This window comes from Vicugna pacos, unplaced genomic scaffold (genome assembly GCF_048564905.1).
Source record: "Vicugna pacos unplaced genomic scaffold, VicPac4 scaffold_116, whole genome shotgun sequence".
NCBI lineage: Eukaryota > Metazoa > Chordata > Mammalia > Artiodactyla > Camelidae > Vicugna > Vicugna pacos.
In genome coordinates, this window is record NW_027328796.1 from 146,249 (window position 1) to 172,386 (window position 26,138).

The 26,138-nt window shown below is 44.6% G+C and overlaps 1 protein-coding gene across 1 annotated transcript in view; it reads left to right on the plus strand.

The window, feature by feature from the left end:
* Window positions 1–26,138, plus strand: part of LOC140694982 (uncharacterized) — a 151,108-nt gene that overhangs the window by 60,130 nt on the left and 64,840 nt on the right. The window contains exon 11 of the mRNA XM_072957975.1: window positions 195–475. Within this exon, the coding sequence (XP_072814076.1) occupies window positions 195–475 (281 nt within the window). The remainder of the gene's footprint in view (window positions 1–194; window positions 476–26,138) is intronic.

Consider the following 26,138-nt stretch of genomic DNA (forward strand, 5'->3'; position numbering starts at 1 on the left):
GGGGCAACGGGTATGATACCCGTAGGGTTTCTGCAGAGACCTTAGCTGGAGGGCTGGGCCAGGGACGTAAAATATGAGCTGTGGGCAATGACGGGTAAGAGAAGGGTGTATAGGCAGGACTGCTGCCTCCTTCGGGGTGCCACAAGAGGTAAAACGCTTTCTCCCCATCTCTGTTACTCCCCTCCCAATTCCAGATAACTGCCTTCCCTCTGCTCCTCCTGTCCATGTGTCTCCCTCCACTTTTCCCCGCCTCCCCTCCTCCTCCCCTATTCTCCCTCCCTCGGTTCCCCTTCCCTCTCAGGACCCAGAGCGGATCGCTGGCCCTCCTGCGCATGCGCAGTTGCTGCCAGCTGGACCGCGGGTTGGAAGCTCCAGCTCCGAGCCGGGGATCGGCCCCAATGGCTTCTCAGCTCTGTCGCCCTGTAGGCCTTTGGCTACTGCCTGGGGCCGGGGCCTCTGGCTGTGGAAGTGCAAGGTGAGGGGATATCGGGAAAGGGGTGAGGCGGCTGCGGGAGGGCGGTCGGCGTGTCACAGCCCCCCAGGGCGCCAGTCAGCGTGTGTTCAGCTGGATTGCTCGGGCCAGACCCCTCTGCCCGCGCCACCTGCCCCGGCGCCCCGGCCACAGCTGTCCAGGGCCAGGTGTGCCCCTGCGCCTCTTGGCCCAGCCGGGCTCCCCTCAGTCCGCGGCTGGCGTCCGCTTCCCCTCTTCCGCCCGCGAGTCCTCCCCTCCCGGGCTTCCTCTCCTCGGCCGCCTGCCCGTCCCCACCAATGGGCGGGCTGTGTCCCGGGCGGGCGGGGTCTGCACACCCGGACGGGGCGGGCGGCTTGGGCTGGGGCTGGGGCTGGCCTCCGAGCGGGGCTGCAGCCCGCACCCCCCCTTTCCCTCCCCCCTAGGGCTGCCCTCCTTTCCCTTTCACCCTCCCTCAGGACCAGCTCAGTGGCGTGTGTGCTGCTCCCCGGACTGAGAGCCTCTGGCTGTAGCGCCCAGCTTCACCTGGTGGAGTCGGGAAAAGGGAGCATCAGTGCTGAGCAAGCTTCTGTCTCCTCCCTCAGTGTTTCTGCCGCAGGTAAGTATCTTGAACACTTTCAGGTGTTATGATGGCGGTGCTTGTTGATGTCACGTGTTTTTATAGTGAGAGGGATTAACAGTGGTGAAAGCAGGGCTTGGTTCTGTTAAAAATGAGCTGAAGGCATGAAGCTGTGATATCCTCCTTCCTTCCCTCTCCAAGGGTGAAACGTGTGACAGTCAATTTTAAAAAGATAGTTACAGTCCCTAGCTAGCCCAGCCCAGCTAGTGTGTGTTAACAGGAACAGCATCACCAGAGGCCTTGGAGACCCAGGGATATTGCAGTCCTAAAGAACTCCTGGCACAGTTTGGTTTGTATTGGTTTTTTGTTTTTCTTAAATTGTGGGACAGACTAGTGGTATAAAAAGAAAAATATTTGTCAAGAAATATTTTTTCATATAACAGCGTTATTGTGATATAGTTCACACACCATGAAGTACATCCATTTAAATGGTAAAATTCAGCAGCTTTTAGCATATTCACAGTTGTGCAACCATTATTATTCCAGAACGTTTTTATCACTTCAGAAAGAGCAGTGGAAATTAATGACCTATCCACCCCTCCCCAGTGGTGGTTCTAAAGAAATTTCTTGGCTAATCTTGACCATAAATTCACTTGTTACATTCCAAGAAAAATCTGGTAGGAATTCTAATCAGAATTGCAATGAATCTGTCTATCAAAACAGGAAGAATTAACGTCTTTATGGCACAAACTTCTTCTACCCATGAATATATTTCGGACCCTATATTTTCCTTTGTCCAGAGCCTGGCCCATGGGAAGTCCTCACTACTTGTTGGGCTTGTGAATGATGAGATTCTATACATCGTTAGTTGCAGCTGTAGCCTTTCACAGAAGAGAAAAGAAACCTCAGTGAAGCAAGTGACTCTCTGATGGTCAGAAAGAGTGACAGCCATTGCTGGAGTGATCCAGTGGACTTGGTGTTTACAACCAGAATTCTCCACCACCTACAGCTAAGGGGATTAGAGTGTTCTTTTATTTTTTCTTAATGGCGTTGCTTTTATTTTTACTTATTTTTTAAATTATTTTTTATTTAAGTGTAGTCAATTTACAATGTTAGTTTCAGGTGTACAGCAGAGATTCAGTTATAAACATATGCATATGTATATACATATGTTTTAGATTGTTTTTAGTATAACTCATTACAAGAAATTGAATATAGTTCCCTGTGTTATATAGCAGGTCCTTGTCATTTATTTTATATTTACTAATTTGTATCTGTTAATCCCTCCTTTCCTGCCTGCTAAATACAGTTTGCTTTCTATGTCCATGAGTCCATTTATAGGAGCACCATTTTTCCTAGTAATATATGCTCTTTGGCTGCTTTCAGTTTCAGTAATTCCATCTTATCTGTGGGCGCTTTTCTTCTGGTTGCCTTTATGTGGTTTGCACACGTGGTAATAGAGATCTTTATTTGGGAGAACTCCAGGTCTCGTGTAGTCCCTGGTACAGAATGCCCACTGAATTGATGATTGAACTGGGAAAAAAGCACAGTAAATGCTGCAATTTCCACTATGGTTGAGAATTCCAGGTTTCAATAACCTGTTTAGACAACCTTACTATTGGCTGCACCCATACTGGGTAATTTGGTGGAAATTCATGGTATGGTGGTGTAGAGACGGGACCTTATATTCTTCTTCTCTTTCTATTTTCTAACACTCATTTTCCTGGGCCTTCCAGATCCTCCCCCAGAAGTGCCCAGGGCTGGCTTAGTGCTGCGCTGAGGCAATATTTGTTAATAACGCCCTTTCCTCTTCTCCTCTGAGCCTCCGTTTCTTTCTGTGCACAATGAGCGCTTAGGCTAGATAAATACTTTTCAGTTTCTTTTAAAGCCATGTTTCCTTTGAGAAACAGAAAATGCAAATATCTCCTCTCAACCCAACCCTTTAGATTTTGGTATGTCCTCCAAGGAGTGACATAGCTCTTTGTGAAAAATTGATGTGATTTTGATTGCAGGTGACACAGAAAAGACTCTTCAGAGATTTATTGCAGGGAGAGGGCAGGAAAGAGGCAGTATGTGACACTTTCTAGTGTGAGCAACGGAGCAGGGACTTGGATTTAAATACGGTGTCTGACGTGGCCTCTCTCTAATCTTGTAGAATGTGATAAACTTCTCTACCTCAGTTTCTTGATGTGTCAAGTTGGGGTGATAATATTTTAAGGCTTCTGTGAAACATTATACAAATAAGACATTTGTGTCTCGGTAGAAACAAGATCTGCTAGGGATTCAGGGATTTGTTTAAAAAAAATTCTTGTCCATAGCACTCTGTCTGTGTGTATTTAGAAGTTCCTGGAGGGTGAGGGTGAGTCTAAAGTCCATTGTGGGACAGGTGGCCCATATTTCTCCGTGTCCCAGTTTACCCCCTACTCCCCAGTCCTCTTCCTCAGTCCAGGATGAAGTTCCCTAGTAGATTTACACAGAGGTCTTGTGGAAATGGCTTTTCATTTTATTGTTTCACCAAGAAGGGCTGCCATCATGATCTCTGTGGTCAGGTTTTGAAGGGCTGCCATCATGATATCTGGTAAGAATTCTATGCAATTTGGAGTTCCAATTTAATGAAAAGAAAAAAATTACAAATAGAAAATTAGAACAAGGGTGGTGACAGGGGCTCTTTTAAGTGGACACCATTAGCTTTGTTAGCTTCAGGTGCTGTGGCCTGTTGCCACGAGGACCCATCCTCTTGCTCTGAAGTTGGAGGGACTAGTGGGCTCAGTGGGAATGTTAACTGAGTGTATCTCATGGGCTGGGCATTGTCCTATTTGTACTGTGTGTTCCTTATTTGAGACAGTGAGCTCACCTAACCTCGATAACCTCTTTAAAATATTAGACTTTTAATTTTGAGATGTAATGTAGATTCCCATGTGGTAGTAAGAGATTATATGGAGAGGGCCTATGGGCCCTTTGCCCAGTTTTCTTAATGGTTCCATCTTGCAGTGTTGGGGTACAATTCATTACTGACTCACTAACAATTTGAGGTTTGTGTTATTGCCCTTATTTCTATTCACGATTAAACTGGGGCTTCGTGAAGCACGCAGGCCTGTCCAGGTCACCCACATTGTTAATGCAGAGTCGGGTGAACGTGGGCTTGGGATTTCCAGGCAGTACCATTATGATGGTTTGTGGCAGGGAGCAGCATTCACTTTGCTTGTTTATTCATTCATTCAACAAACATTTATTGAGTAAACTCTGTGGGTCAGATGCTTTCATAGAGTTATCTGATTCTTCAGCAGTACTGAGAATCAGGTAATGTTTATATTTTTTAATCTGAGAAAATTAGCTCTGAGAGGTTATAACCCCCCCAAAGGAAGTATAACTCTTAAAAGAGGGATAGAACATGTGTACAGTCACCTCCTTTTATGCAGGTGGTACCCTATGCATTTTACATTTTCAAACATCCGTAATCCAGATATATTCTTGTAAGGCAAGGCTTTTTTTTTAATTGAAGTATAGTCAAGTTTACAATGTTGTGTCAATTGCAAGGTGTTTTTTGACTTTTGAATTAAAAAATACTTTTTCAGGAGGGAAATTAGGTGTATTTATTTGTTTGATTTTTTAAAATGAGGTACTGGGGTTTGAACCCAGGACCTCGTACATGCTAAGCATGTGCTCCACCAATGAACAGTACCCTCTACCCCAAGGCAAGTTTTCTTATCCATTATTATGAAGCTTAGGAGTTCAAATAAATTGAATAGGAATCCAGATCTTTTGATCCTACTGTGGTCCTTCTCTTTATATTCTGCTGAAGGGGGTTGGGGAAGCATTTCCTTTGTTCATTTCTTTATTCAGCATTTTTGAGCAGTGACTTTGCATCAGGGCCTTGCTAGGTGCTTGGAAATAGAAAATAAGAAATGACCTTTCTCTGCAGAGGCAGGAAGCCTAGACCAAAAGCTGGGTAATGTGATCCGAGCTACAGTAGCCATATGCAGACTCTGAGGACAAACTGTACCCTTGGATTTGCTTTGGCTTCCCTTGTCTTCTGGCTGGTACACACCAGGTCACCGCAACCCAGATGGGCCCGTAGCACACAGCAGAGAATGTACCTCGATCTCCTCTCCCCTCTCGGCAGGGCCTGCAACATGAGCATCCCTGACTACGTGCAGTGTGCTGAGGACCACCAGACTCGTCCCGTTGTGGTCCAATCCATAGAGATCATCTCAGAGGAGAATTTCTTTTGCATCTATCAGCTACTCACCTCGGTTAGGCATATCAGCCCTTGTGGCTCCCAGTGGACACTCTGTATCCACTACAGGCACCGCTATGTGCCCGAGAATCGGTGGAGCGTCTTCCAGAAACACCCCAAGGTCGTGGGCCTTGTCACCATTACCGAATGTCTCTCTGCCAAGGCCTTCGAGAAGCTCCACATGCAGAGGAGCTGTATGGCACATCGCTTAATGACTCTCAGCTTTTTGTCTTTGTGCAGCATGGGGAGGTAGCCGAGCAGACGCGCACCGACGTTGCCTTCAATCTAAGAGTACTGCAGGGTGGTGGAGAAGAGGATCGAGGACTTCACTGAGTCACTCTTCATCTTGCTCAAGTCCAAGTGGCTGGATGGTGGCCCCAAGAATTCTGGGGACAAGATCCCCCTCCCCTGCATCCCGTTTGAGATGGAGGACTTCATGGGAACGGACACAGACAGCAGGTAAGTTAACCTGGAAGCCAGTCCACCTTGGCTGTGTGCTGGATTGCTTCCCTACATCCAGAAAGGGATCAGCAAGGAAGAAGTCAATCTTGTAGCCAAGGGGGGAGGGAGGTGCAGCCCGCCGGTTTCCAGACATTTCAAAGTGAATCCGCCATTATTTCAGAAAGATCCTTTTAGGGTTAGTGTGGACACTTACTCCCGCTTTACAGCCAGGAACATGGTGGGACCCTTGGAGTTGCTGTCCAATAAAGTAGCCAAAGCCACTGATGCTAGGAGCACTGGGGAGGAGGCTGGACTCAGCTGAGATGTACTGTAGGTCAAATGCACATCAGACGCTGAGGCTTGTCTAGTAAAAGTACATAAACTATCTCTCTACTTCCTATATTGATTACATGTCAAAATAATAGTATTTTACATACAGTAGATTAAGTAAGATCTGTTCTTAAAATCACATTCTAGTATTTGTTTTTTGTTTGTTGGTTTGTTTCTTTGTTTCAAATTTTAAACGTGGCAACTGGGAAACTTTCTTTACATGGCTCTCATTTCATTTCTGTTGCGCAGCCTGTCCTGGTACATGCTCATCCCTTTGCTTATAGATGAGATGCTGAGCCCCGAGAGGCAGAACGAGGCGCTGGTTGAGCTGCGGCTGGAGTCGCTGTCACCTGCCTCCCAGGCCCAGCACCTTATCAGCTCAGGCCGTCTCTTCCTGCCCGACAGCCACCATGCCAAGTTAGGACATCAGAAACACCGCCAGGGACTTCCTAATGAACTCCTTATGCAGGGAAAGGCGTATCACGGTGTATGGGACAGAGCAGGGAAATGTTCATTCCCACTTTGTCCCTGTGATTAAGTCAATGGCCCCACTTTGCCTCGGAAGTACAGATGAGCTCTTCTGGGCTGCCTACCCCCCACCTTCTGCTCTGTTTCCCCGTATATCTATCATGTTTTCCCTCGGGCTGAAGAGGGTGAGATGCCTTTGCCGAGACGTGGTTCCCCTTTGCTGGGGTGAGTGAGGGAAGCTGTGTCCCCCCGGCCTACGGCCTCGGTCCTTGAGTCTGGAGAGGGCTCATGGTGGTCCCACAGGTGGCGGTCAGAAGACCTGGCATGTGCTACCGGGCCCGCTTTGGAGGTGGTGCTCTGTGATTCTTGAACTTACCTAAGATCAGATCCTACTATCTGGTTGTTGGTAAGTTGGAGGAGAAGATGCTAGGGAATTAATAAAAAGAATGTCTAGACCAGCCCTGTGAGTGAGAAGCACAGGGGACACTAGTCCCACCTGCGAGAGCCCACCTAGCAGGCTCTGGATGAATTTTCTGTTCCTCCCCAGAAATACCTCTATGGCTTAAGGAAGAGGAGAGGCATGTCGTGGCCATGATCTGTACTTGTCCTCACAGGGCCCTGTGATCTACATGCCCGCACTCCCCATCTGCTTCTTGGAGATGAGCTGGCATGTTTAGGAGCCTGGGCACTGCTGAGGGCATAGCTCCCAGCACCGTGCTACACAGAGTCTCGCTCCGTTCACCTCATCTGTCAACTCCTGCTGAGGCCCCAGACATTAGTCAAGTAGGTGCATCAGCGAAACCTAAGCAGGGACCACCTTCTCCCCCTGGACAGACTGGTGAGTGAGCAGTGGAAGCCTGGAGCCCTGCCCCAGCCCCCACGCCAGTGCCACTTCTTTTGTCATAGGAGGCACTGGTGACATTTTTGCTCAACAAATGCTTGTCTCTGAGTCTGCAGACCCACCAGAGAATGCCAGCTTGTTTTTGCCTTTTGAAGTCTGCCCTTGGGACTTGGCGGAGTAGCCGGATGTGTACTTAGCCCACAGTGGTTCAGCGCATTAAACCTGCCTCCTTGTGGGTCTGTCTATTCTGGTACCATAAGGGCTCAGCCAGCATCTGAACGTCATTGAGATAACGCGGCCAGTGAGCTCGGGTCAAGCACATTCTCCTCCAGTCACTTTTACTCCATTGTTTCCTTTACTATTCCACAGTCATTAATTTTTTAAACAATGCTTTGGTGCAGGAGCAGAGCCTCATTCTCTCCTGCTACTCTTGGTGGAAGTGAGTAAAACGGTCCAGACTGAAATGCGACAATAATTTGTAGCTCAAAAGCTGCCTAGTCGTTTGTAGGTCGAATTTTGTTTAGGGGAGCTGAACACGTTGTGGTCCCCCGGCAGCGCCGCTCCCCTCAGGCCCCTGCTTTCCCTTGAGCAGGAGGTGAGGTTGGACCTCACCATCCCCGCGTCCCTGGCCTCACACACTCACATAAATTCTTGTACATGCAGTCAAAATTATTTTTGTTCTTGTGTGATTCTAATTTTCTCTTGTTCCTCTTTTCCTTTTTCTTTACTCCTTTTTCACTTGTACTGCCCAGTGAGCATGTTGTTGCTTCTGAAAATGTGGGCTGTGCACACCCTGCATTTGAAATAGCCAGATTGCCCTCCGTACAGTCTCCATCGCTTTAAAAAGCAACAACTTAACAGCTGTTTTGATCCATCTATTATCTTAGTCATTTTTTATTTTCTAATTATTTGGAATATTTGCTTTGTTAGCTCATCACCCACTGGTGTTTGATACCTGTTGAAATCCTTGCTTTTGAGGAACATGTTTGGTCCTCCTTTTATTTGGTGACAAATGCGCCCTTATTAAATTTGTTTCATTGTTTTGAAGAAGTAAGATGTGAATTGATTTAGTCGGCTGCTCAGGGATTCTTTTCATGGAGTATTTAAACTTGTAAGGTCAAACTCTGCAGCATTTTGCTCGATTCCTGCTTTTACACAAACGTGCTCAGCACGCGGTTCCTGGCTGTCGCTGTGTGACGTGCGTGACGTCGCTTCCTGGCCGGCGGTCACTGGTGAGGATGTGGCCGCCACGGAGGTGACAGCTGCAGGGGACGCTGTTGGAGGAAGCGGTCACCGTTTGGTTCTTTAATTTTTTTTTTTTGCATTCAACTTCCCCGTGCCATTTACTTTACTTTGCCTTCATAAAGGGGCAGAATTGGGTCTAAAATCCATGCCACTATTTTTTCCCTTTACGAGGCTGGTTTTTCTGAGTATCAGGACAACATGGCCTTCTCCTAAGTAGCTGGCTTACCTGGATCTGTTGGGCAAAGGGACTGCTAAAAGGGCCGTAGCTTCCTCTCTGCTCCAGCCAGTGGGCATTCAGAGCTGGGTCTGTGGTTTGCCTCAGCAGCCGTGCAGACCTTCCTGCCTCGGCCTTTACTTTTAACCCATGTTGGCAGTAAAGAGCTGAATCCGTTTCTGTTGCAGCTGACGCCCACCACGTGGGCCCCCTAACGTGTCGTTAGTTTGTGGTAGTCAGTCCCCAACACCCCAGTCAACAATGAAGGAAGATGATTTGTCCAACCCAGGACCTTGGATTCTCAACCCTACCCTGGTTCATCTCACCTGGTGGAATTGTTTGGCCACCACCATCATGCTGACCATGAGGCCTTGTTTCTCCTTTCATGCTCTGGTCCAAATGTGGACACTTCATTTTTCACTGAATTTGTCTCGCTTGAGACAGGCCAGAATATCTGAATGAGTCCATCGCATTCTGGGTGGGGAACAGAACAGAAGTAAGTGTCGCAAGTAGATGGAGTCTAGGCTGTCCGGGTTGGCAAATGCAGGCTGGGATCTGTGATGGCTGGGCTGTACACTGGACACAGGCCTTTCCCATGGCTCCTGAGAGCCCATGAGTTGAAGTGATAACAGCCTTGCGTGGGTTCCCCCATCCTCATCTGCTCATTGGCAAGTGTGTCTGCTAATTAGGAGCTCCCCCAGACCTCGGGCCCTTCAAAGCTCAGACCATGGGAGAACCTTGAGTCCCTTCTCCTGGGCCTCCTGTGTGAGAATCCACTGCCTTCTGAGGTGACCAGCGGCAGGAGATGCCTCCCCATCCAGGGAGCACCCTACGGAGGACTGTTAGTGCACCATGCTGTGAGCTTGTGTGTTTCCGGCCATGGTCCCTACAGAACTACACTTGAGATGGGCTTATTGATGGAGATAACAGGACTGATTCCAGGGCAGGGCCTGGGGGAGGGAACAGTGGAAATTGAATGTGACCTCAGACACCTCGGTGGGTGCTGGGGCTGTTACTAAAATGGGGAGTCTGGGAGATACCTGACAGGAATGGAATTCCAGAGTAAATGGTGGACATGAGGCATTTTTAAGATGCCATTTGTCATCCAAATTAGGACTTCAAAGAGGCACTCGGGTCGATGAGCCTGGGGCTCAGGTGAAGGAGCCGGACTAGAGATACACGTTGGGAGTCGTCATTCTTAGCTGGTGTTCACAGCCTTGCATGTGAATTAGATCATCTCGAGAGCTGCAGACTGAGACTGAGGGGGGCAGGGCTGTGTCTTGGTTGGAGGAAAGCCCAGACCATACAGCTCTGGTGTGTCAGTCAGTGGCGTTTGCCATTTTCAAAGCAATGCCAGTTATCCTTAAGGGGCCAGGGGCTGGGCAGGGCCAGCCAGGAAGAAATCTGAAGGGAGGGTCGTGGCCACGTGTGCGTCTTGGGAAGGTGCAGAGGCTGCAGGGTACGGGAGGGTAGACTCCTCAGAAGCTAGAGTTGCAGTGAGGAGTGGGGAGAAGTTAGTCACAATCACCTGTGAGGGAGGGAGGGAGGCCTAGGGAGCCCCACCTTACCGGACTCGCTTTCCCATGAACAGAAGGCAGTCAGACAGAGGATCTGAGGTGAGAAGGGATGGGCACTGGGAGGGGAGCCAACCTGGAGAATGGTGCTTGCAAAATTCTGGAATAGTCTCCCTGAAAAATAGAGTTAAAAATACCCAGACTCTTAAGAACATTGTTAGTGACTTGGGAGGAGGCAGTTGTTTTTCTGGCCTCCTAAGGGTAAGGCATGTATCCAGGGATACACAGAAGATACGGGCAGTCTGTTCCGGGGGCTTGATCGTTACCGGGGGAACAGTGCAAGTTTAAAGGGGGAGAAGGGCAGCGGAGGGAAACTAGCCAGGTCCCGTGTCAGGTACCAGTCGGCCGCCCTACTTGCGTGTTTCATTCACATCCATGCCTCCCAGGTGGGCGGCGGCAGCCCCCTTTTGGGGATTGGGAAGCCTTCTCAGAGGGGTTAAAGAATTGGTCCATTTAGCGACTAGTAAATGCTGTAGCAGGATTCAAGCAGGGCCTTGTCAGAATTCAAGGGCATGTTCTCTCTACTGTTTCCAGTACTTCCCTGTTATACCTGGAATGGTGAAGTGGGTCAGTTTTGGAGCCTTTCAGAAAAAGTATGATTTAAGCGCCTCTGGACTGTTTCACAAAGCTCAGCCTTCTTTGATGGTTCTGAAGCACGCAGTGATTTTCGTCCCAGAGAGGTAACGTCTAACTCCTTTGATGATGACGTGGTTGCAAATGGTGTACAGGTGCAAAACCAGACTTTGCAGCTTCTGAAGGGAAACTCTCCAGTTCTCCCTTGGTCGGCTTTCTTCCACGGGATGTAACTGTGCTGCAGCGTAGGCCTGAGCTTTCCATATGGAGTGAGAGTTTAATATCCGATGTTAGCATAAAACGGTCAGATGAAGAAAATCGAAGTTGACAATTTATTTTTGGGTTTCATTAGTCAAGATATACTATCAGTTAATGGCCCATATAGCAAATGAAATTGAGTACAGGACATTGCATTTCTTACTTTCTATTTAGAGTTCTCTTACAGAATAATGTTGCCTGCTTTGGAACATCAGCTCCACCACTCACGGCACCTATCAGTGTGTTGGTGTGATTGCATTTACAGAGTGAATGTAATCTAGGCTTCCTCAGCCTCAAACACTTCAGTGCAGAATCACGGGCTGTAGCCGTCTGTTAGTCACGCAAATACTTCTAAAATTATATGATTCCAGAAAAGAAAGAAGAGAGAGAGATTGCCTTTATAAATTTCCTTTCAGTTCTAAATGAAAACTGTTGTTGAGCAGCTCTGGTTTCCTTTGGATAAGAATATATACATTTCTTTGCATGTAACCTGGGTTTTGGGCTAGAACACCAAGTTCTTGCTGTCCACAAGCCACAAAAATAGTAGCCAAATGGCACACGTGTGAAATAGTTTATACTTTTTTCTGAGAAAGTATCCTTGAATTTGGGACTTGGGCTGTGATTTCTGCTTTTTGATTCCCCCACCTGCCTTGTAATCTCTCACTCCTTCCCACGTGGTTCCCAAGTGTTCGTGGTCTCAAAGGAGCGGGCAAACACCCAGTTGGTCACCATGTACTGCTGCTATAGATAGAGCCCAGACAAGACCTAAAGGACATTATCAGAGAGGACTTCCTGGAAGAAATGGGCTGTACATTCAGTTGTGAGGACAGAGTAAGAGTCAGCCAAGAGAAGGAGTCAAGAATGTGGCTCAGGTCGCAGGTGCAGCCCGGGCAGAGGCCTGGAGGCTTTTGGCGTGGGGACCCGGGGAGAGTGCCCTGTGCGGTCCAGGGTGGAGGGAGCCCCTGCTGGGGAGGACACTGGAGAGAGTCCGGGGTGTAGGGCTTTGGAAGAAGTTGAGTTTTACTAGAACTGACACAGTAGGCAGTGAAGGGTGTCAACAGAAGTGACCCTCAGGGAAGGTACTTCTGGTTTTGCTTCTGATATACTACAGACAAAAGGGTCGGGACGGGTGAGAGCAGGTATGTCTGTCCCTTTGAGATCCAACCCGTCATTCATTTATTCATAACACGTGCACTTCAGTGAGTCTAGGGGAGAGAGAGTGTAGCCACATAAATAAGCAAAATGTATTTGCTTCTTGAGAGCTTAGCGTTGTCAGTTAGCCTAGAATGTTCTAGGAAGAGAGGAACAAATTGTGGAGGTTGGAGGGAGGGAAGGCTTCCTTGGGAAACAGTCAAAATGAACCTGGAGGCAAGTGGGAAGTAGGAGCAGGTCAGGGGGCTCCTGAGGTCACTGGGGACCTATGTACTGAGATGAGGCTGGGCGAGCAGGGTCTGGGGTGGGGCTAGAACTCTACCAGGGAGCCTCTGAACTGTTTGAAGTGGGGTTGATGTAATCAAATTTGTGCTTTGGGAAGGCTGTCGTGGCTTTGTGTGTGTGTGTAGCGGGGAAGAGGTGGAGGGTGCCACCAACTGGGGGATCATTTGAAGACCATTCACAGGCTGGGATATGGGCTTCGGGGCTACTTGGGGACGGCAGGGGCAGTGTGGATGCCGGCTTTTCTTATGGGGGACTTGTTAGCGGGGCTGCCCTAGAGGCACCTTGTGGCTGGAAGAAAACTGATGGAGGCTGCCAGGGGGACATTCCTCTTCTCTCTTTCCATGCCTAGTGTGATTATCTTAGCTCAGCCAACATTTGGAACAAAAGAGCTAATCTCCAGGGTTGCCCAGGCCTTTGTAGAGCTCCTTCGAGTGAGATCTGATAGGATTTAGGTTTGTGTTCAGATCTGGATGTTCACTTAGCTAGAAACGTCCTGTCATTTCGATTTCCATAGGGGTTTTTATTCCTGATAAAGATTGCTTTCTTGGTGAGAGGAAAATTATTACAGCTGTTGTCTTTTTCAAAAAAAAATCATATGTTTTAAGAGCTTTAATATTCAAAAGAATAGGAATATATAAAATATTTAAGGAAGTCTTTGGTGTGGTTTCTTTGCTTTCTGAGCTAATGTGGACTTAGAGCCTTTGTATTACTTAATAGCACATCCTTGTCAGTATTTAAAGAGCTGTTAGTGAGCACCCCAGGCCCCACCTCTCAAAGAATCGTTAAAGTTTGCTCTGAAATAGTGAGGTCATAAACGTCTTGTTTTCAGAAATCAAAAGGTTTTAAATACGCACCATAGCTCCATTTATAAAATAATAATAAGTTCAAAATTAAGAAAATGGAGGATAATTGATTTTTTTTTAAAGCCTAAACATAAACTTTCTTGTGCTAATTTTGCAACTGGAAATTTTGAAAAGAAAAATCCTACTGCAATATCATCTACGTGGTATATATATATGAGTTTCACGTTTGAAATGTAACTGCGCAGTGGTTTTCAAAGTCAGGAGCATTCCAGCTCAAATACTGGCAGTGGTGGCTGCTGGTTTTCAATGGAAGAGCCTAAATTTGCCTTCTTAGCTTTTTTTTTTTTTTGTACTGAGAAGGTTGAGTAGTGCTTTGCCAGCATGATTTTCGGGCAATTTGAGGGCAGCTGTCGTGTTCCAGCAGTGAGATATTTCCATGCATTTTATTTTCTGGACATCACCAGGGCACATGTGGGGTTTGTGCCTGCAGGCTGGAATGCTGCAGGACTCCCTAATCCATCACCATTATGTCCTGGTGCTGCTCCGGTCAGTGAATGATTTTCTGTGACTTGGAGGTAATGTGGTCTGATGGTGATGATCAGACGTGCAGTTAAATGCTATTAATTGAAATAAGAGTAACCTAGAAACATTGCTCTAACAATACAGGATGAGGGAGGAGGATTGGCTGAGCTGCTTGCAGTGGGATGTCTTCTCAGGTGACTCCCTCACCGTGATTCCTGCCAATATCCGCCCCAGCCCTGCACGGTAGTCCTGCCGAAGCAAGCAAGCACTTTGCTCAGAAACGCACTGAATTTCCTTGCGCCTCTGTTTGTTGGCTTTTTTTTGAAAACACATTTTGCCCTTTGCTTAAATGCCATCCATGCTAGTCACCCCTTACACTCATTCTTCTGGACCTCGTCCATACATAGCTGCTGAATGGATGAACAGAATGTAGTATCTCCATGTAGTGGAACATTATTCACACGTAAGAGTGAATAAAAAAGAAAAAAAAAAGAGGAAAATGAAAAATGCCACCTGTTTTGGGAAGTCCACCCTGACTGTTCAACCCACACTTTTCCCTTTGAAACACAATCACTTATGCTCCACTCTACTCTTTTTGATAGTACTTACCACCTTCTAATAATCTTTAACGTTTCCAAAAAAAATAAAAAATAAAGAGATGCTGATGCCACTTCAAAATATACAAGCCTTGCTAACAGCATGTTAATTGAAAGGAAGCAGACACAAACGGCCAGATATTGTTGATTTCAGTGATCGGAAAAGCCCAGAAAAGGCACATGCAGAGGCAGAGAGCAGGTGATGGTTGGAAGGGGCTGGGTGGAGGGGGATTACGGAGTGAATGCTAGTGATAGGGGGATTCTTTTGGGCTGATGAAGTGTTCTGGAAATAGAAGGTGTTGAGGGCTGCACAACTGTGATTGTGCAGAAGACTGCTGAGCGCTGTGTCTGGGAGTGCCTGTTGTTGGGGCATCTTTATTTTGTTCACATCCTGCAATGTGAAGGGCCATCTTCTGCTGTGGTCATTCTACTCCTGTGAGTGGTGAGGGTCAGGACTTTGTAGAGTCCTGTTTCTTTTCTCCCTCTGGCTGAGTGTAGGCAAAAAAATTTAAGCCTGAGAAAGTGCTCCATCTACAGAAATGTCTTTCAGTTTTGCCTGGTGTAAAAATCTTGAGAGCTTTTAACCGTTGAGGCTAGTCTGTGGGGGTAAATAGCCTATGAAGCCTGGGTGAGCCCGGGAAGAGCCGCGCTTCCCTCCCAGACACGGGTGGGGATTTCACCCCCTTTCAGGCAGTGAAGGGCCCAGACCCGTGGGCAGACTTGACAATCGTGAATATTTACGTGTATCCGCTGCTTCATCTTGGATATTAATTTCAAGCTGAGTCATTTTGTGACGGCAGCCTCATCCTACAGCAGGAATTTATAGTATCTGCTCTTTGAGGTGAAGACCTGACAGACTTGATTATTTAACAGTCTGCTTTGAATTGATATCTCAGATTCCTTTGTCAAAAGCAAAACAGCAGAAATACAGACGTCCTTTAATTCCAATGTGGCCTGGAACGGGTTTAGTGTCTGTGCCTCAGTGGCCTTATCTGCGGGTGGGGAAGATGATAACAGTGCTTCCCTCAGAGGAGCTGGTGAGGGGAGAGTGAGAAGCACAAATGGAGGACTTACACGAGATGCTCATAAATGACCGAATTTAGTGCTCTCCGCCTGGTGAGGCCTTAGGGGTAGAGATGTCAGAACAGAGCAGTCCTAGCCGGAGCTCGATACGTGATGGTAGCTGTTATGATCAGTATCACCACTGTGGGTTATCAGGTAGTTTTAAGACTTGGTAATATGATTTCATGAATAATGTTAAAAGACTAGACATCTCAGATCCAGTTTACATAGTCCTCAAGATTTCTTCTGAGAATTGGATGGTTTCTTCCCTATCTTAAATCTGAGATGAGTCTCTAAAAATTTCCGTATTCCTCCATCCTTTTGCTTTAATTCTCTATTTCTTAAAAAACAAAGTTTTTAGATGGAGTTACTGGGGACTGAATTGAGGGCCTCATGCATGCTAAGCACATACTCTCCCAAATGAGGTATAATCTCTTCCCTGATTTTTTTTTTAAATTTACATCTTAATTTTCAGAGGTTAGAGGCCTCTAATTATTTTTCTGGAGACTTGTCCATGAACCTGTAAATCTACAATTAATGGACAAAATTTGGTTTATTAAAAAAAAATCTATAGAATATTCTACAGTCCACCCAAAAGGAAATACTCATGGACTTAAAATGTTTCTCCTTTAAGGTGATTTCTCCTGTTTGGTCGAGCTTAATTTGTTAACAGCCATCCTCATCATCATAATGACCAAACTCGCTGTGAGTGGACGCCTAACTGAGGCTAAAATGCTTTGCTCATATTTTACTTCATAGCAAGTGTTTGATTGTAGGTATCAGTGTCTCCTTTTTTGTAGCTGAGGGATTGAGAGATGGGTCAGCTTGCCCCAAATGACACGCAGCTGGCGGTGGCTAGCTCGATGCTGGAATCCAGGCTGCACAGGATGAATTCTCAATTGCTCCTCTAATCAGCTTCCCGTTGAGTGTTTTCCCGAACTCCTGTGAGCCCATAAATGACCGATTTTAGCTATCTCAGCCTGATGAGGTCTTCAAAGGAGAGACACCAGTGAGAATGAGAGGCAGAGTGGCATAAATTAAAATTGTACATTTTCACAAATGTTTTATTCTCAGGTAATGACTGTAAAGGAAATAGTTTTTTAATTTAGTGCTTTGTGAGAACTAAAAACAAAACATTTAAAATAACTATTGTGCAAGAGAGAAGTGGTCTTTGAAAGTCCAACTGTTGCTAATGATGTTACTTGTTTTTTCTAGTGGTGCTTATTTACTGAAAAATTTCCAAACACTGAATTTGTTTTATGTAGTCTTAGTATGAAAGAAAACTTTGTCAGTGAGTATTGTAAGTAAAATCCTTACTCTTTTCTTTCCTGATGATGAATATCTTAGTTGTTTACATGGCTTAAGTATATTTCGTCATTTGTGAAATTTGAGTAATATGGTTTACCTTGTCTGACTGTGAGAGCTGGACGCCTTGTATACAAAGCACCGTAGAGGTGCTTAATAAAAATGTGCTTTCACAGTGACTGATAGTTTAGAAGTATCAACTCTGAATACTAAAAAGGGTAGCTTATTTCTGATGCATATTCAATATGTGTATATATGATATACATTAATATGGCTTAAAGTAACTAGGATTGTTTTTTTTAAGTGCAGTATGAAGCTTTAATGAAATCTGTGTCATTCTAGTGAGACAGGGACTACTTAAATTGCCTTAAGCAGACGACCTTGAAGATTATTTACACAGAATGTAAGCTCAGAATTCATGTTGCCGTGTAACCATCCATCAGACATTTAATTTCTCGGGATCCTGACCAGAACCATTAAGTTTAGAAGAATCCACATTGATTATTATCAGGGAATAAGCTTCTCTCTTTTGTGACTAAAGAAAATTTTGATTTTTTTCTGCACTCTTTTCAGGTTTTAAAATTTCAAAATTTTGATTTGACATGTCACTTTTTTAATAGAGAGAATAAAGCTCATTCTGTTTTAATATGTAAATAAATGTTTTTGTATTTCAATACCCTTCTATGATTTCCTGGCTCTTTGAGAAGTATTTTGCAAGATACTTAGATTACCTACTGTTGGAAAAATACAGACGTGACTTTTATGAATATAGGCCTAGTACAGTTCTGTTGGTTTTTACTACAGTGCAAGACATGAGACCTAGGAGAGCTTTGCTGCTGATTGCCAGGAGGACAGATCTCAGGTCTCAGTCTCCCCTCGTGTAAAATGAAGTGGCTGGACTGGATTCTTTCCTCTTCTAAGATGAGCTTCCATGAGCCTATGTCTTTTGTTTATATTTAGGAGTATTAGCAATATCAGATTAAATACTGAATACCCCTCCATCCCCCCGAAGCAAAGTGCAGTATATGCTACATAAGCTTCTAGTTATCTGATTCTCGTTTCTCATCTTACAGTCAATTTTTGTGTTGCATGTTTCCCGGCAACCTGGAAGGTCTTTTTAGCCATAGGTGGCGCTGTTGCAACTTTTTACAGTCTTAATTTTTCTGTTTGTAAAATAAGGCTTAAACAATGTGATTTTATTTTGATTCCTTTGCTTAATGCTTCAGAATAGCACAACGTCCATTATGTCTTTCTACCTGGAAAATTTTTTCTGCTTATATCATAGTTTTATTCTTTTATCTCGCTGTGAACATTTCAGACTTGCTGTGCAAACAATGGCAAAATCGGGCTTTTCTTCTAGTGTTAGAAACCAGTGAGCCGGGATATTATAAAACAGCTAGAAGCTGCCTCTGGAGCACCATAAAGCTGAAAGGTGTGTTGAGTTCCCTGAGTATTGACCCCGCCGCTGTGTGTTAATTGGTGGGAGTTGATTTGGTACATATATGATGGGGTGTAGTTTCTTGACTTGGGTTTGCCTGCACGTGCTGACACTGAACCATGTGATCCTGAGTCAGCTCGTTCTGAGTTTTCCCCTCGTCTGTGAGAAGGGGACACTCATATCTGCTTTGTAGAATTGTGAGAATTAGTAATTATGTAACATGTTTACCACAGTGGGTATGTCAAGAGAGCTCATAAACTTTAGCTGCTGTTTTGTGTGCAGCCATCATTTTATAGTCTTTGGTAATTACAAAGAAACAAGAAAATAAGAAAAGCTGATTTTATGATGAAAGATATTTGAGGACGTTCCATAATTCCTACACCCATAATTTAGCATCAGCAGAGTCAGAACTGTTACACAGTCGCCCTGGACCAACGTTAAGCCACAGAAATTTTTGTTACTTCATATATGTTGGGGCCTAAGGGGAACCAATACTTATACACATGTTGTCTCCAGCAGCCAACTGAGAGATGACACAAAAGAGTAGGCAGGCGATAAATGTCTTCTTTGTTACTGATGAAGCCACGTTCTCCATGAACTTCAGGGCTGTGGATAAATGAGTGTCATGATACTGTGTCCCAGAAGTAGAGACTCACCCTGTCCCAGGTATCTCTGGGCCACAGCAAGCCTTCCCTTGAGAGAATGAGCCCCATCATGCACAGGGCTGTTCTGCAATGGAGCTGAGCATCCAGGGTGCTTCCCTAGGGTAGTCAACACTGGAGGGAAAGGAAGGGTTTCACATGCCCTGCTTGTCTCCCCGGAATCACAACTCAATCTGTTAATGTGAGGAGGGCTAGCTGTGGGCCAGGGGTCAGGGCTGTGAAGGGAGTAGCACTCTGCATGGCCCAGAGGAGTGGGGAGGAGGTATCCCTTCCATCAGTTTAAACAGGTGGTGGGATGGAACAGAAGGGTTCATCCCATGAGTTTATAAAAGGAGAAATAAGAATTTCCTTTGGGTATTAGTCTAGCCAGGAAACACAGAAGATGATTAGGAAGGAGACTTGTAAACCACTGTAATATTAATTTGACATTTGTTGAGCACCCAAAATGTGCTACATTCTTTTCTGAGCGTTTTACAGAAATGAATCCTTCAATCTTCTCAACAAGCGAGTAAGGAAGGTTTGATTGTTATCCCAGTTTCACAGTGTGGAAATTGAGGCACACAGAGGGTAAGTTGACCAAGGTCACAGAACCAGTAAGTGGCAGAGCAAGTATTTTAACCCTGGCTGTATGGTATTGTGGCTCCCAGAATGGGCTTTGGGTGTTTAGATGTATCTGCATCCCTCGATTTCTGTACGTCTGTGCATCAATTAGCCCAGAAAGGACAGGGAAAGGAGAGTTACACAGGTGCTCACAGTCGTGTCTCGGCAACTGTCCACGAAGAGTGCACCGTGATTAGAATTAATTGTTTTCCAGGCAGCAGATCTGTTGGTATAACAGAAATTTAGTCCATTGAATTCATCTAGAAATCCTTCCTGCTCTGCTTCTGTCCACACTTGCCATGTGACTGCCTGCCCGTGTTTGGGCCGTGGAGGAGAACATATACTCATGGTTGAACTCTGATATTGCAGTCTGGTTCATAGTTTCACATCTTCTGTTACATTAATAAGTTAAATTTCTGGTTTTCTTGCATCAGTGTCTCATGAGTTTGGTTAATGTGAAACCAGTCCATGGGAGCCCAGGGGTTATGATGGTATAAATTTTTAGCACGTTGTGGCACTTCTAGCCATGCAGACATGACTGGGGGATGTACGCCTTTCTCACTGATTTCTCCCAACAGCAGGGTCCTCTCACGGATGTGAGGCTGGGAGCTCTCTGAGTAGCTCAGTCAGAGGCCAAGTCCACCAATCCGAAAATGATGAAGTACCTGGAAGTGGGCTTCCAGGTAGTCCGATGGGCTGTTCAAGAAATTTGGTGAAAAGCTGTCCACTGTCTGTGGTTTAGCTGCTGCTTTGCTATTGAAAAGTCTGGAGTAGATGAAGGGATTTTAAAAAGCAGAAAGGAGTGATTTCAGGTGGTACATCCACACCGGTGAGAAGTGATGGATGACCGCCTGTGTGAGGCACAGACAGAGTCTTACAAACTTCATAAAACAGCTTCAAATGCTCTGCCATCTGAGTGCGCTTCATATGGGGTCCAGTTCATCACTGGTCACGCTGTGAGGGCAAGTAACTGACGATGGCAGAAAGGACACGGAGGCATCAAAAAGGTCTCACTCATGTTCCCTGTTTAAAGAATGTGGCACAGTGTATTATATTTGAGCTGGTTTTTCACTGAACAGTTTTTAGTGTTTTCTGGGACTCCCCAGTGCCCCAAGGTTCCATGCAGCTGGGTGTCCCCTCATTGCAGCTCCGTCAGCGCTTGCCCTGGGCTGATGTGGTGTCACGGGAAGCAGGACGGTCAGCGTCCCCGGCTCCTCTGAGCTCCGTCTCCTCATCTGCAGAGCCTGGTTTCCCATCCGTGTCTACTTAGTAGGGTTGCTGAGAATCACACGTGATGGTTATCAGGTGTGATTTCTGGTTGTCTCTGCGATTGGCAAATAGCCAATAATTGATAGAAACTCTTGTTTTTTTTTATTGTAATTGTGTCTCCTAGATTGCAGTGGTTTTTAGTCTGCATTTTTTTATAACTTTACTCATTTTTAAATATGCCCTTATTTTATTTATTTTTTTTTTGAGGTACTGGGGACTGAAGCCAGGACATTGTGCATGCTATGCAGGTGCTCTACAACTGAGTAATACCCACCCTCCTTTTCTGCACTTAAAAATAAATATTGCAATACACAAAATAGCTCTTAAACTCCATCATGGGACCTGGTCTCTGTATAGGCAAATGAACACGTATACTATTTCAATAAGAATAAATGCTGTTGAGACATAAGTTTCTGAATCTGTTAATGTGCTTAAAAACGATCATAGCTAGTGATAAACACGAGACTTAGATCAAGGACTTTTTAGGGTATGTTTTGCCATCATGGGAAATTACATTCTACCGAGAAGGCTAATTGGGTCTCTTTGATATTTGGATGGTTTAGCAGGTGATCAAGGCTTTCCAAAGCTGACAGTTTTGTATTTTAAACTAACTACAAAGTTATCTTCTAGAAGATGGAAATCCTAAGCTTGTGAATTTCCCAGTAATCCAGGGGGTATGTGTCTGTGTCTGTGTCTGTGTGAACGTTTGTGTGTGTGATTTCAGGAATGTAGAAATAAGTTCCATATAGACTTCTGATATCTTTCTCTTCCAGTTCAAGGTTTAAGCATATACTTACACAAATAAATTGATTTTCTTTTGTCATTTGGCATATTGGCGGGAATAAGAGGTTCTCATACTTGTTTCAGAAGGGTTGGGAAGCATGAGCTTAGAAAACGGGAGGAGAAAGAGGCAGGGAGACACTTCACACTTTGTGCAGTATATGAGAAACGGTAGCTTTTCTTTTCTCTTTTCTTCTAAAGCAAACTGGCTCTGAATTGTAACACACTATTACTCAGAATTGCTTTTCTAATCAGATACAAGTGCCTCAGATTTTTCAAGGCAACATGAATGATGAAATGTGTTTTAGCATTTATCTTTAAAAGTAGTTTTATTTCTCAAGTAAAAGACTATAGCCTGTTTCTTCCAGCGTCTCAAGAAATTCTCATTGATCTATGTACATGTTCTATGTGCTTATTTTCTTTTCTTTTTTTTTAAGTGCTTGTTTCATTGTGGTGTGAATCAATGTTTAAAATTTCTGGATTTTGATCTTTAGAAAATGCTGATATATCAGAACTGTTAAAAACCTGATTGTTCTTTGGTCCTTGTTTGGTGGGGCACCCTATTGATTACTCTTGTCTGTTAAAGAGAGAAATTCTTCCTCTAGCCTGCAGATCATTAAGTGTATGGTTTGCAGTATGCCTTTAAATTTCATTGAATGCATTGAACATGATTGTCCAGTGAATTTTGAGTTGACTCATAGTAATGACTTTGCTTTGATTCTGTGGCTTTTGCTCCTCTCCACAAGAGCTTGAATTCTCTGTTGCATTTTGTATACGTGTTCTTCACAGTGGAAGAAATTTTGCATTTTTTACAGAGGTGGTTTTTCCTAACACCTCTGAATGCCTTCTGTAATTGATACAACAAAAATCTGTTATTTCAATGCTTAATTATTTCATAAACTAGTTTTTGGCTTAATCAGAAACAATGACAGAGTGATAATAAAAAATAGGAAAACTTTCCTTCCTTTGAAGAATAGAAATCAGGTGGTCAGGCTCACCCATGCTTTGGGCCTGACACACTTAATCTCATGTCATTGTGTATCATGATTCGGAGATGGAGTTGCTTCAGGTTTATTGATTTTTGTTTTAACATTTGTGTTGAATTCTTTCTCCAGGCTTATGTATCCTGTTGGGTTTGTTGAAACTGTAGAAGGGAAACAAAAGCTTTTTTTGGTTTCCGGAAGCCTGAGTTGCTGATGATAAGGGTTGAGGGTGGGCTGAGGAACAGAGTGACACTCCCTCTGCTCCCAGCTGAAATTGATGAACAATGAAATCAATTAAGTGTATCGGTATTTGACCAATAGAAGTTAGCGAGCCCAAACTGGCTAGTTATGCCCAAAGAAAGTACTGAATTCACCTGCAGAATTAGGTGCTTTACCAAGAAGAAGCAGCTTAGAGCAATCAGAAAAATCAGTCCTATGATGAGATATAAAGTAAATATAATATCTTTTATTTCTGAAACTTTTCTACGTTAAGTTGTGTAGAGCTAAAATTAAGTTTCAAGCACCAGGAGTTAACAGTGTGGGTGGTTCTGTATGATCATTATTCAGGAATGTGCCTAGACTCTGCTAGAGTGGCTGAAGCTGGCAGGAAAAGACCCAGAGCCAGGATTTGTCACCTTAGGGTGTCCTCCATAATGGTTCCATGTGGGAGCCCATGATTGGGTTAACAAATTGTAACAGACCCCAGCCGCCTGTCAAATTTAAGAAGAAAACGTATGCTTAGTAACTGCTTTGCAAGCAAGTGCCTGTGCATCCTCACTCCTGTCTCCTTGCCTTAAAAAGCAGAGATAATGCTTTGCTTGCGTAGATGATGTTTTAGATAGCACTCTGCTCATCGCAAAGCAATGACCCAGGCCCACAGCTATAAAGGCTGGGCTTGTGTGCAGTTAGATACTCTATTATCCCCCAAGCAAGGACCTAGCTGGTCTGGTGGTCTGCTTTGTAATTCACATGTCTAAAGGATGTATCTTATTCCCCTCACCCCATGACTTACCTAAAGATACACTAAGCCTTTGTACTCATGGTGGATTCTACAATCTCTGTCTCATCCTTCTTTCCCCAAGTTCCTGCTTACTATCACACAACTGTTAATGACGTTTTCCTTTGATTATACACAATAAATATGGGATCATTTGAGAGGCTCGTGGAGTTGGGTCCCTACGCCCTCTCTCTTTCGTGACTTTTTCCACAGAGTCTTGAGTATTCATTCCCTGTACGTAAGACTTCTGCCAGCCAGAACCCACAGTTCCAGGTGAGAAGGATGCAGGCTTTATCTCTCCTACCCGAGGGAGAGAGAGTAGAAAATTGAGATCTGCTCTTCCGTGGTCCCTTCCTGCCCCAGGTCTGCTCCAGTTCACCTGCAGCCTTCTGGCCTCTGCTCACACTGCCTCTGTCCCAGGACTGACAGCAGCCTTTTCTTCCCTGGTAAACATTTCCTGTGCCTTTTAGAAGTTGGTCTCTTCTCTGCAATACAACCCTGGCAGATGTGATGGTGGTAAACGTGCTGGAGGGCAGTCACTTGGGGACTGCCAGGAGCCATGCTGATTCTCCTGAGTCTCTCATTCGGGGTTACAGAACTGTCGAGCAGCAGAGGAAGCCCTTTAACGTGAGGCCAGCTCAGCATTGCATCACTTTCATTTTATTTTTGAATTTTCAGTGGAGAAATTATTTGTAGCAAACTGTTCCAGATTTTTGGCTGCCTGCTTTCCTCACCACCATTTCCTTGTTGGCTCTGGTGCTTGTTGTAAGAACCAGGTTTCTTCTCTGGTTATTTCTAGCAGCTGGGCTTGCCGAATCCTTGATCTGCATTTGAAGCAGAATGCTTCTTCGTGATGTCAAGCTGATTTTCCTATTTCTGAATATTTCGTGTACACTCAGCAACTCTTTCAAGTGAAATGCTCTTGTCCAATTCTGTTAACCCATATTTGCCGATCTCCTGCTTTCATGCTGAGGGCAGTTTCTTCTTCCTGTAATAAAAGTTAGCAATTTGCATTTACTATTTGAAGGTTCTGGCCCTAGGTGCTTTTGTCCTTAACAGTTTTAATACAATTCACCCATTAAAATGTGCAGCGGTTTTTACTCAAAGCCCAGAATTGTGCATCGCAGTCAATCTTAGAATATTTTCATCCCCCAACAGGAAGCCCTGTATGCACAAGCAGTCATTCCCATCTTCCTCATCCTCCCCCAGCCCCAGGCAGCCATTGTTCTCTCTCTATGGATTTGCCTGTGCTGGACATTTCATGTAAAACAAGTTATTTCATGTAAATGGAACTGTCTATTGTGACTGACTTCTTTCACACTGAGTAACTTTTTCAATGTATTTCCAGGTTGTGGCCTGGGTCAGTACTCTATGCTTTGCTATTGCTGAATTATATTCTACTGTATATCTGGGCCCTACTGTTTACCCATTCATCAGGTGATAGTCGTTTGTGTTGTGTCTGCTTTTTGTTTGTGAAGAGTAATGGCGCCGTGAATACTCCTGTAGGAATTTTTATGTGGACATTTGTTTTCAGTTCTCTTACTTGTGTGACCAGAGAGCAGAAATGCTGGGTCATTCATAAACCAAATGTTCAACTCTCTGAGGACCTGCCAGGCTGTTTTCTAAAGTGGCCACCCTGTGTTACATCCTCAAAAGCAAGGGCTGCGCGCTCCGCTTCCTCTGTGTCTTCATTAGTGCTTGTTACACATTTTTTTTTATTATAACCTATTGTAGTAAGTGTGAAGCGGTTTCTCCTAGTGGTTTTGACTTGATTTCTTTTACAGCTAATGATATTGAACATCGTTTGATTGTGCTTATTGGCCATTTGTATATTTTCTTTGAAAAATACATTTTCAGATACTTTATACACATTTTAATTGAGTTCTCTTTTTCTTGTTGAGTTGTAGGAGTTTTTTCTTTTATTTGAAGATACAAATACTTAATCAGATAAATAATTTGAAAAAATTTTCTCCTCTCAGATGTTTTTTCACCTTCTGGATGGTGTCCTTTGAAGCAAATTTTTAACATTTGATGAACTCCAATTTATCACTGTTTTCTTTGTTCCTTGAGCTTTTGGGGTAATATTTAAAATCTGAGGTATTTTATTTAAACTTTTATATAAAAAATAACTTAATTCTTAAGACTGTTCTAGGAGATGGGTGCTGTGGCTGTCCCCAGTCTATGGATAGGAGACTGAGGTGCAGAAAATTTCACTGAAATATCAGTGTCACAGCTACCCAGTGCTGTGGGATTTCAGACCCTCATGTTTGTCCCCAGCATTTGTGATCTTCACCACCATGCTCCACTACTGCCTGGAATCATTAATGAAAAAGTTTTCCTTTTTTGATTTCTTGATTGTTTGTTTTCTCATTGGGGAACTCACCTCTTCATTTTCCTTGCAGAGATCTGTGTAGGTTTATTTTAGATCTCATGTACTTATTTATTACACAGGCTCCAGCGATGATTGTGCCTAGT